The sequence below is a fragment of the Cryphonectria parasitica genome (genome assembly GCF_011745365.1).
Source record: "Cryphonectria parasitica EP155 unplaced genomic scaffold M406scaffold_6, whole genome shotgun sequence".
Classification (NCBI taxonomy): domain Eukaryota; kingdom Fungi; phylum Ascomycota; class Sordariomycetes; order Diaporthales; family Cryphonectriaceae; genus Cryphonectria; species Cryphonectria parasitica.
In genome coordinates, this window is record NW_024468914.1 from 3,879,695 (window position 1) to 3,891,446 (window position 11,752).

The following is an 11,752-nucleotide window of genomic DNA, read 5'->3' on the forward strand; positions in this document are numbered from 1 at the left end:
TTTCTCAGCATGAGGATGAAATTTGTTGATTCTGTTCGATATCTCGATTAGAAAGGCAAGATTACGAATACGGAGACTTGCCAGAATACTTACAGAAGATCGTTGGGAATAACAACTAATAGAAGAGAGATGATGTTATAACCCATCTAACATGCAGATCACAGAATAGATCACGAGTAACAAGAACTAGGTATTAAGGACTCAACATCCTGATAAAGCACTGATTACATAACCCAGGATTAGGGTTATGAGCACAGCTAATCAGGAAGGATAGCTTCGGATATATGCTATTCAAAGCTAGCAGGATAACTGGGATATGTTGCTATTCAACATATCTATACTGAAGAGCTGAATATATAAGAACATGTTCATTACCATTAGATAGATTCAGTATATAGCTCTTCAGTTATCAATCTAAGTATCAGATTATTCTCTACTCTGATAGCCCCAAAGGCAGTGAACACTTGCATCGCTTATTAAGACTTGTACAGTTCTGTATTCAAGGACTTGGCACTTTGACACCGCTCTTGTTAGCATAAACCCTCTTTGTATACTTTGGAATCTTCGGATTGCTGCAGTGCTCATTACATTATTATTAATATAATTCGAGCTTTCAACAAATCTTTATTTCCTTCTATAATAGCTTTCATAACTGCTCTCAGCAGCATTCGAGATAGAAGCATTACTCCGGTAGCATATATCCCTCTGCAGCTGAGAAGTAAAGAGAATAAACTTATACAAGCAATGCTGAATATAGATGCCGAAATGAGCTTAATAGCTCTCTCTCTGTATTCAAGCATGCGCTTGTCTTATATGCTAACATCAAATATTATCTTATACATATATAATGAATCAGATATAGCGCTTATTAGAATTCTTGAAACCGATATTTTCTATAGCAGCTTCTCTAAACAGATAATATTCTATATTATTAATAACAGATTAATATTGCTAAATCATTCTATACTATTAGAAATGCTGTTTGTAATACAGATCAAGCTTTCCTTTGATTACTCCATTCTCAGATTTCTCCATATAAGCTTCGCCTTTGGAGAAGTACAACTGGTTATTATGATCAGCAATTAGAAACTTCTTGAAGGGAAGGGTTTATACAGAACCATACCAAAAAACTGAGTGCTAGCAGCCACCCTGAGAAATGCAGAGCTATCAGCAGAGAAGTTATTCCAGAGTGAGTGTTATTGAAGAAGGGAGATACAGCTGTGATATTCATATCTGAATGAGACATTGCAGCTGTTGTAAATGAGTTAATAATAGAACTGATAGGAAGGAAGTTGAAGAAGAATTGCTCTATAGTAAATGAGAAAGGAGCAACCCGAGAGTCTTGTCTGTATGGAATGCACAGCAGCTAGTGCTATTCACGCTAGCTACGTTGTATGAAGAAGAAAAGAAAAGATATCTTAAGCTTAGTTAATACTTTTTACAAGCTCAAAAACAAGAAGATCAAGCTAATTAATGATTCCTAGCCTGATAATTCAGTACTGAAAGGAACAATTGAATAGAAGCTTACTAAGATTAAAAAAATAAAACAAGCTCAGCAATTCACAAAGCCTACCAAATATAATAAATAGATTGAACCTAAGTTCAGCAATCTAAATCCTAATCAGCACCTGAAATCTAATCAATAAGCTGCTATACAAGAGAAAAACTGTAAAGGATTTTCTAAAGCTGAGAAGAAAATGTTCAAACATATATTGAGAAATAGGATCAAAGCTCTTGCATAGAACTTTACTGAAATTGGAAAGATCATTAAGAAAGTAGCTCTCTTGCAAGAAATCAGAACTATACTCTACGAGATCTTTCAAGCAAAGCACATTCCAATCCCTAATGCTCTCAGATTAAAGCTAATAAAGCTTCTGAAACAATATATCAAGCGGAAGATTATTAAGAAAAGCTATACATTATACAGAAACAACTAGTTTCTTATTATTAAAAAGAATAATAGCTTATGCCTAATCAATAACGCTCAAAAGTATAACAAGCACAGCTTCAAGAATATCTTTATGCTGTCTGCCTCAGATGAATTCTCGAAGGAATTTGCTATATGCAAGATTCTTTTACTGCTCAACTTCTTTTCCAAATATAACTAAGTGCAACTGCATCCTAATAGCAGAGATATAACAACCTTTTCAACGCCCTTAAGCCTGTTCAGAATGTATACTCTACTCCAGAATACTACTAACTCTATTGCTCAGTTTATAAGAATAATAATTAGACTTCTGTATAATCTTATTTCTTATATATACTAGCTTTTCCTTAATAATATTCCTGTTTATAATTCTATAACAATCTATGGAAATAAAGAGATTCCAAGCCTTTCTGGAGTGCATAAGTATATTGCTAAGTATATCAGAAATCTTAATAAGATTCTTGTAAATGCAAAGCTAGCTAGAGCTACAATCTTAGCATTCAAGTTAGAATAGTGCTAAGTAAAAATCGATATAGTTAGTTATATTATCAGTTTCAGCAAACAATAATCTCAGAACAGAAAGATGGAAAAGCTTCTAGTCTGAACAGAATGCAAGAATATTAGAAATATCCGCTCTTTTATCAAACTAGTTATTTATTATACAGCTTGAATTTGGAACTTCGTAATCATTGCTTAATCACTCTACAATCTTCTTAAGAAAGATATTATATAAAGATAAGAGAAGGAACAGAAAGAAGCTGTTGCTATACTTATTTAGATACTCACATCTCATTCAATCATTATTTCAATTAATTATAGCACTAATACTGAAAAGATTATTCTTATAGTAGATGCAAGCCTATTGAGCTGAAGCGCTACACTAATGCAGATAGTAGAGAATAAACAAAAGCTAGTATATTTCATTAGCGGAATCTGAACAGTTGCAGCACAGAAATACAATACTATCAAGAAAGAGTATTGCACTATTCTCTGTACTCTACAATCTCTTCAGCAGCATTTCTATAATTACTATTTCATTCTGAAAACCAATACTTGTATTCTAATAAATCAACTCAATAAAGAAATAAATAATATACTCGATGCTCTTCTGAATAGATGAATAGCAGTAATCAAGATATTTAACTTTACTATTAAATATATTTCCGAATTAAAGAATTCTGTAGCTAATGCTCTTTCTTAATCTCTATACTTAATGCTATTTAAGAAAAATGAAGATAGCAATATTGAAAACTAGTATAATGCTTAGCTTAATAGTATAAACTTAGATAAAGCTAATCTAGTATTACTGCTAAATCCAACTCTTCAATAAATGGAATAGTTAAAATAGTATGCAGAATTCTTATATTATAGAATTATTTTATTAAAACTTTCCAAGAGAGATTGCAAGAACTTTATAATAAAAGCATTAAAGTATCAAGTATTTAACCAAGCTCTATAGTGCTGCACTAATGCGAAACTTCTATGCTAATGAGTAATAGATAATTCTGATCTTTATTACTAAATTATTAGAAAATATTATACTAAATTTGAATATTGAGATTAAGATTCTATAATAGCTCATATCAAGCAATTCTACTACTGGAGAAATCTCTAGATAGATATAGCTAATGCTATCTCAGATTGCAAAAAGTATACAAAGTTCGATCCAAAGATGTAAAAGGAAGAAATAATCCCGATTCTTCCAAGTTAATCCTTTACGAGAATCAGCATCAATATTCAATACATAGCCGAGGATAGCGGTTACAGATATCTTGCGAAAGCTTGCTATGATCTAATCAGCTATATGCTTGCAAAACTCCTCAAGAAAGCTATAGCTGCAGAAATGAAGAAGTTTATTTTGGAAGAAATCATTCTTGTTGTAATGAGCACTGCAGCAATCCGAAGATTCCTAAGTATACGAAGAGGTTTATGCTAACAAGAGCGGTGTTAAAGTGTTAAGTCCTTGAATACGGAACCGTACAAGTCTCAATAAGCGATGCAAGTATTCACTGTCTTTGGAGCTATTAGAGTAGAGAGTAATCTGATACTTAGATTGATAACTGAAGAGCTATGTACTGAATCTATCTAATGGTAATGAATGTGTTCTTATATATCCAGCTCTTCAGTATGGCTCGTTGGGATCGCTGGCGAGCTTAGCGATCCAAGGTGTGAAACTCGTTGGGATTGCTAGCGAGCTCAACAATCCTCCCTTCTTTACAACTCTAATCCTAGGTTATGTAATCGATGCTTTGTTAGATGTTGAGTCCTTAATATCTAATCCCTGTTACTCGTGATCTGTTCTATGATCTGCATGTTGGATGGGTTATAATATCATCTCTTTCCTATCAGTTGTTGTTTCCAATGATCTTCTGTAAATATTCTGGCAAGTCTATGTATTCATAATCTTGCTTTCCTAATCGAGATGCTGAACAGAATTAACAAAGTTGCGAAACCGAAATCCTTGAATTCTCGTTCTAACAAAAAGAAGCAGAAAGATCTCCTTTTTCAGTCTATTCTTTCAAACAGTTTCGATATGCATTCTTGTTCTTATTGCGACAGTTGAGGCCTGCAATCGTATATCGTTTCTTCTCACGATTCATCCCGTTGCTCGGAGTGCGTTTCCCAGAATCGCGCTAAGTGTAACGTTCTGGAGCTGATGAATGCTGCCGAACTCCTTCTTACTTCTATTCAGCATCGAAAGCTGGAGGATGAGATAGAAGAGTTGGAGTTAAAGTTGCTTTGACTGCATTAACAAAAGAAGATGTAGCGTAAGAGGATGTCTCGGGCTATTCGTCGGGGTTTCAAGAATCTCGAAGAGCTTGAGAAAGAGGAGGCTGAGGAGGCTGAGGCTGAGAGGGTTCGTATTGCTGCTGAAGTGCAGGCTGTGGTGGCTGAGGAATCTGCTGTTATAGTTGGAGATTCTTCTTTTGAGGGTTTTGACTGGAATTCTGTGAATCTGAGGAATTCTGTGGTAGATTGGTTGAGCTTTCTGGAGAGTGAGGTTTCCGAGGCTTCTGGGTTTCGGTCCGGAGCGGAGCGATCATCTTAGGTACTGGTTTCCTTTCTTTTCTAATATTCAGCTATTCTTTCCTAAGCATTCTTAACATTCTTCTGTGGTTCTCATGAATTTTCGCTTGCTGAGTATCCTTTCCACTTGATGAGGTATTCCCTTGTATTGTCTGTGCTTCTGTATTTGAAAATCTTCTCTATTTCGTACTCTGATTCATTGTTTTCCACTTCTGCTGTATTATCTATTAGTATTTTTTGTGCTGCTAGTTTCAGCAGTAAGATATAGAAAACCGGATGTATTCTCATTCTATGAGATAATGCTAACTTATAGTTAATCGGGAAGATCTGTTGCAAGATTTTGAATAGCTCCAATTTCTTATAGTCGAGTTTGTTGCTGGGTCTGGTTGTTTTAATGTTTTTCCGAAGTAGGTAGATCTTATCTTCCTTCTATAGGATTAGTTCCTCAATTCTTTTGGAGTTTGCATATTGCATTATTTGTTCTTGAACGAATTGTAATTCTAATCAGAGTTTCTTCTGAACTTTCTTAATCTTTTTAACTCTTTTATTTGCAGCTTCTATATCTGCTTCTAGCAGTGCTTTGTAATAAGCTGTTGGATTGTATTCATAGAGTATGAAGAATAATAACTTCTTCATTATGCTTGTATCTGCGCTATTATAAGCAAACTGTATAAGGAGTAATAGATTAATTCAGTTATTCTGTTTCTAGTTGATATAGTATTAAAGATATTATTTAATAATCTAATTCATTCTTTCTGTTTGTTTATCTATTTATAAATAGAATGCTGTAGATATTCTGTAGTGTATTCCGAGCTGTTTCATAAGTAAAGTTTAAAATTTCGAGTTGAACTTTCTATTTCTATTAGAAATTACTTCTTCTAGCATGCTATGATTAGCAATAATTATTCTAAGAAATGCATATGCGAGTTCTTTTGCTATACTGCTTTCCTTATAAAAGAGAAAGTAAGCATACTTGCTCAGTTTGCAAACTACTACTAAAATGCTATTGTATTGCATCTTAGTTAAGAGTTTTTATAAAAGAAATAGCTTGATAATAAAGTCTAGACTGATGGATTGCTAAATAGTTGTAAGTACTAGTAAGAAGTGCAGTAGTCTGTAAGATTTGTATCTTTCTACTTTATTCTTCTTGCAGCTATTGCATTATTATAGAATGCTTTCAATTCTTTTCCTAAGATCTAATAAGTTCTAGTATCTTTTGATATATTTGTAGATTGCTCTAACTCTCTGATATCCGTATGCTGGTATGCTATGTATATTCTTGATATAGTTATTTTGTTTGTCTGGAGTTATTAATTCTGAATTCCTTTCTGAGGATCCGATTCTGAGAGCAGCATTCAGTTCTCTATATACATTAACAAGATTTCCTGATTCATCTTAAGCGAAGATATTCTGTATATTCAAAGAATCTGCATCTCGATGATCTAATCTTTTGCTAAGAGCATCTGCTTATTTGTTTTCCGAGCTTTTGCAGTGTATAATCTTGAAGTCGAACTGTAAAAGGAATTCTGCTCATCTAACTTATTACTTATTCAAAATCTTAGTTATTATGAACGTAGTTAGATTCTTATAGTTTGAATGAACTATAATTGAATACTGTATGCTAATAAAATAGTATTGCTACTTCTTGAAGGCTTTTACTATTGCTATGAATTCCTGATTAGGGATTCTGTAGTTGATTTCCGAGCTATTCAACTTCTTTGAGAAGTTGTTTATAATTCTTAGATACTCTTGATTATCTTATTAATCAAGTTGTTCTCTAAGTGCATATTCTGATGCATCAGTTTCAATTTCAAAGGGTTTGTAGGAATCTGCTTTATATAGAACTGATTCTGAGATAATGTGCTTGATGATCTTATCAAAGGCTTCTTATGCTTTAGAGATTTATTTGAAAAGCTGTTCTTTTTTGATAAGATTTGTAAGAGGGTATGCGATTCAGCTATAGTTCTTAATAAACTGCTTGTAGAAGTTGATATATCCGAGGAAAAATCTAATATCTCTGATATTTCTGAGAATTGGCTAATTTCTAACAGCTTTTATCTTATCTTTCTGTAGCTTAATGCATTCTAGCTCGATTATAAATTCGAAGTAATCAATCTTTTGTATATGAAAGTAATTTTTTGTGGGTTTTATAAGGAGTTTTGTATCTTAAAGCATTTGCAATACTGTTTCCACATATTCCTTGTATTCTTCAAGTATTCAAGAGTAGATAAGGATATTATTGAGATAAGCAATGATGAACTGATTCAGATGCTTGTATAGAATATAATTGATCATTTTCTGAAATGAAGCTGAGGCATTTATTAGACTAAAGAGCATAATCAAATATTCGTAGTATTTATAGCATATTCTGAAGATAGTTTTCCATTCCTCTCCTTTCTTTATTCTGATTAGATTATAAGCTTCTTTTAGGTTCAGAACTGTAAACTACTATACTTCTTGCAATCTATCTCGTAGTTTCTTAATGAATAGCAATGAATATTGGTTTTTGATTGTAATATCATTAAGTTGCTTGTAATCAATATATAGCCTAAGCTTGCTATTCTTCTTAAGTACAAACAGGATGAGGTATTCTGCTGGTAATTGCAATGATTATATATATTCTTTCTTAAGATTCTCATCGAGATACTTCCTAAGTGCTTCTAGCTGTGCTTTGTTTAGTCTGTAAATAGGGAAGAATTTGGGTTGTTTCTCTTCTTGTAGCGAGATCTTGTAATCATATGAGCTGTATTCTAGCAATCCTGTATTCAATTCTTTCTGGAATAGTTTCTTGAACTTATAATATTCTTATGATATGTTTGCGAGTGTTGGTTCTGATTCTTGTGCTGTTTCTGCTATCTGGAGGAACAGTAGGTACTGTTGAGTGTGCTTCTTTTCGTTCGTTGTTTTTAGTAACGTTTTTGAGAGCCTTGAGCATTCGCTCCGAGCTGGAGCGGTTACTCGAGAGCTTAGTTTCGAGGTTTTTCCTGTATGGATTCATAATTCACATTCTGAAGCTTTTTCTTATTGCTCTGAAGCAAACCAACTTGCTGAGAATCTCGCTTCTATTGTTTTGCTAATCTGTTAGCACTCTAGCACTATTTGAGTTCGCTTGTTACTAGGTTCTTCTTTTTGAACTGCCAGCTCTGCTAACTTGAAAGTATATATAAAGTTATCTGAAGCTTCTTTTTCCGAGTATTCTTCAATAACTAGCTTCGATCCTGCATCGTTAATTATAACTATCTCTCTGGGTACAGCTTGTTCCCATGAGATCTGGCTAGTAGTTCAATCGATTCGAGAATTGTGCTTCTTGAGCTATAGAAGTTCCATAATCAGCTTATGTTGTACTATATTCGTAATATCAAAAGAAGCTCTGATTATACATTCTTGAATCAAGATAGATAGATGATTAGTCTTCTTATTGATTACTTCTTGATTATATGCAATAGATTATTCTTCTACAGTGCTGAGAGTGTATAAGCGCCTCTTCCATCTCTATTGTAGTTATACTTGATTGATAATGTATGGGAATATAAAGTTTCCCTGAGCGCTACTATTCAATAGTATGCTGTATTTATGTTCTTGAATATATATATTGAACTTAATATAAGCATAATCTGTTCTGAAAGCTTTATATAGGAACTATTTCAGTCTAATCATCTGCAATCTCTTTACAAACGATTCTGTTCTTTTGAATTCGTTAAGAACTGCTTATTCTTCTGAGCCTGCTTTGCTGCTTCTTAAGCAAGCTTCTTAGCTTGCTTTTGCTTATATTGTTATTATTTCTAATCTTTCTTCTATTAATGCTAATTGCAAATCTTGTTATTAATATAAATTGTACAAAGTATTATTTTATACTGCTACCATTTTATCTTCTTATTTATGCATTGCTTGAAGCAGTTATCTGATAATCCGATATATATATTGTAGTGCTATCTGTTGAGAACCTTTCTGAAGCGGAGTTTCTATTCTTTAATAGCTTAAAGAATTTGTTCTAGTTTTCTAATAGGGAATCATTCGTATTGCATCTTATTCGAGAAATGCATTCTGCAGCTATAATAGATGCAGGAGATTCAAGCTAGTTCATAATGTAAGTTGTGAAGTAAGCTGATCCGAGGGTTCTTATCTTCTCGTGCTTCGATATTCTGCAAGGGAATGCAGATAAAGAGCTTCTCTAGTTCTATTCTATAAACAAGATATTCAATTCATGTTATTTCCTTGTTCTATTCAATACTAAAGGAGAATCTTTCTGTAAGCTTCTTGGATTTATTGTTTACAAGAGACTTCAGTGAATTATTAGATTGTTCGTTCTAGCTTAATCTTTCTGTTATCTGAGAAGCGTTCTCAGTATTATTTAGATATTCATATTAATAACTAAGAGGGTATTATTCCTTATTCATATCCCTGATTATAATGCTTAGCATAAGCGATAAAGAATATTAAAGGGTATTGTTGCTAAATTCTTCTTCCAACGCCTAAATACTCTATTCCGCGATATCAGAGCAGTCCGAGTTGCCACTCATGGGAGTGCTGAGCGTGCATTCTCGTCCTGCTGTTGCTATTTGTTTGCAGCGCTTAGATTTCTGAGGAAACCATCCTGAACTTTCCTTACTCGAGAGATATATTAAGCAGTTATTATTATAGCAGAATGTTCAGCTGAGATTTCTGTAATTAACAGAATTCAATACTTGCTCTAAGGAAATGTTTTTGCTTAGTTGATTGGATTTCTGTTATTGAGCAATATTCATCTAGCATTCTTTCTGAACTGATTGCTATTTGTTTTTCTGGAATTAATAGCAGTTGCATGCAATGTATTCTTATTTGTTATAGTTGTAGCAGATAATGCTATTCCTTTTGCTATACTGCTTGTTAGCTATATTGAGTTCTATGGGATCAGTATGCATAGTGCTGCTCTGAGCTGTACTGCTATATCAGCTGCTATTCTTATTTTAAAGTTTCTTGCTTATATTAGCTGAAAATTTCCAAATCTAGCTTCCTCTCTTCTTGAATTTCTTTACTTGTTGCTTATACAGACAGTTGTTAATACAGATTGCTTGGTTAGAGAATATTGCAAAGTTCTCTAGCTAATTCTGCTTGGAGATCTCATTCTTAACATTATTCTTAAATCCCTTGTAATAATACTTCATAAGATTCTTATCTTTCTACAGAAGTTGTACTAAGAATTGCTTGAATCTGATTGTATAAGCAGAAGCTAACTTGGTTTGTTTGAGATTCATAAGCTGCTGAGCTGTAGTACATTCTTTATTGGGATTACCAAAGATCTCTTTAAGAGCTTTCTCGAAGCTTTCAAAGGAATCGAACATATTCTTAATACTCTGGATATATATATTGGGATTATCCTAATGCTTCAAGTAGTTGTATAGAGAAGATTTGTATTAAATAAGAGCATTCTTTTCGAAATAAGTTTCTGCAAGAATAATCTTCTCAGATTCTATAGTAAACTGAGTTATATAATGCAAGAAATATACTCTGCAGTGGATAAGGAATTTATGCAGCATTTTCTGATTGCTGTTATATATAGCAAGCTTATTCATCTTATATGCCTTTTCAGCGCTACTGGTGGTTGCAGAGATGAACTGCATCTGCTGAGCTTGTTAAGCTAGCTGAGCTTATTAGTTAGCGATAGTAGCGCTCTGAGCCTGCTATTGCTTGCACAGGTTCTGGATATGCTGAATGAGCTAATACATCTGATTAATCAGTTCTTCCTGAGTGGAAGCATGCAGGAACAAAGGGATTCCTGGAGAAGCTATTGTATTCCGTATTGCTTAAGGAGTAATACTGAACTGTTCTTGAACAAGAGTTGTTAAAATGTAATGAGCACTGCAGTAATCCGAAGATTTCTAAGTATATGAAGAGGTTTATGCTAATAAGAGCAGTATCAAAGTGTTAAGTTCTTGAATACGGAATTGTACAAATCTCAATAAGCGATGCAAGTATTTACTGCCTTTGGAGCTATCAGAGTAGAGAGTAATCTGATACTTAGATTGATAATTGAAGAGCTATGTACTGAATCTATCTAATGGTAATGAATGTGTTCTTATATATTCAGCTCTTCAGTATGGCTCGTTGGGATCGCTGGCGAGCCTAGCGATCCAAGGTGTGAAACTCGTTGGGATCGCTAGCGAGCCCAACGATCCTCCCTCCTTTACAACCCTAACCCTAGGTTATGTAATCAATGCTTTGTCAGACGTTGAGTCCTTGATACCTGGTTCCTGTTACTCGTGACCTGTTCTGTGACCTGCATGTTGGATGGGTCATAATACTTGTATTCGAGTATCTTCTCAAAATTACTATTAACAGAGAATCAGAAAACAAAGCTGAAATAGCTAAAACTATCAAAGCTCTTAAGATTCTGCTTATTCAGATCTCTAGTTATAATCTCCATACTCAAGAACAAGTAAAAGCTGATTATCTTTTCTTAGCAAATATCCTTGCTAAGCTAGCTAATACTCAACTCTGAAGATAAAAGCAGTATTTGAAACTTGCACTCTTCGCTGAAAGAATTATAATCCGCTAGTTGCATGAATACAGCTTCTTCTATTTAATTTTCGATTGAAAGCTGCTTATTCTAATTGAAACTGAAATCCTAATATAGAGAGTTCTTATATAAACCGAAAACCAATCCCCTTAGAAAGCGTTTGAAATGCAGTTGAGAATGATTGCAGCTAAGAAAGATGATGTATAGAAGGCAATTGAAGCTGTTTAAGCATACTATCAAAAGATTACAGCTAAAAGTTAAATGCAAAGTTTAATACGAAAATCTCAACTGAATATTGAAGA

At 33.6% G+C, this 11,752-nt stretch overlaps 2 protein-coding genes across 2 annotated transcripts; one reads left to right on the forward strand and one right to left on the reverse strand.

Moving 5' to 3' along the window:
* Nucleotides 1-4,374: 4,374 nt before the first annotated feature.
* M406DRAFT_323417 (uncharacterized protein) lies at nucleotides 4,375-4,899 on the forward strand (the record flags this gene model as incomplete). Its single annotated transcript, XM_040919766.1, has 1 exon — nucleotides 4,375-4,899. A coding segment is annotated over exon 1 (196 nt), but the record flags the coding sequence as incomplete, so codon positions are not given.
* A 5,214-nt stretch (nucleotides 4,900-10,113) lies between these two features.
* On the reverse strand, nucleotides 10,114-10,290 carry M406DRAFT_262587 (uncharacterized protein; the record flags this gene model as incomplete). The annotated part of the gene is made up of 1 exon (XM_040917519.1): nucleotides 10,114-10,290. A coding segment is annotated over one exon (177 nt), but the record flags the coding sequence as incomplete, so codon positions are not given.
* Nucleotides 10,291-11,752: the final 1,462 nt, after the last annotated feature.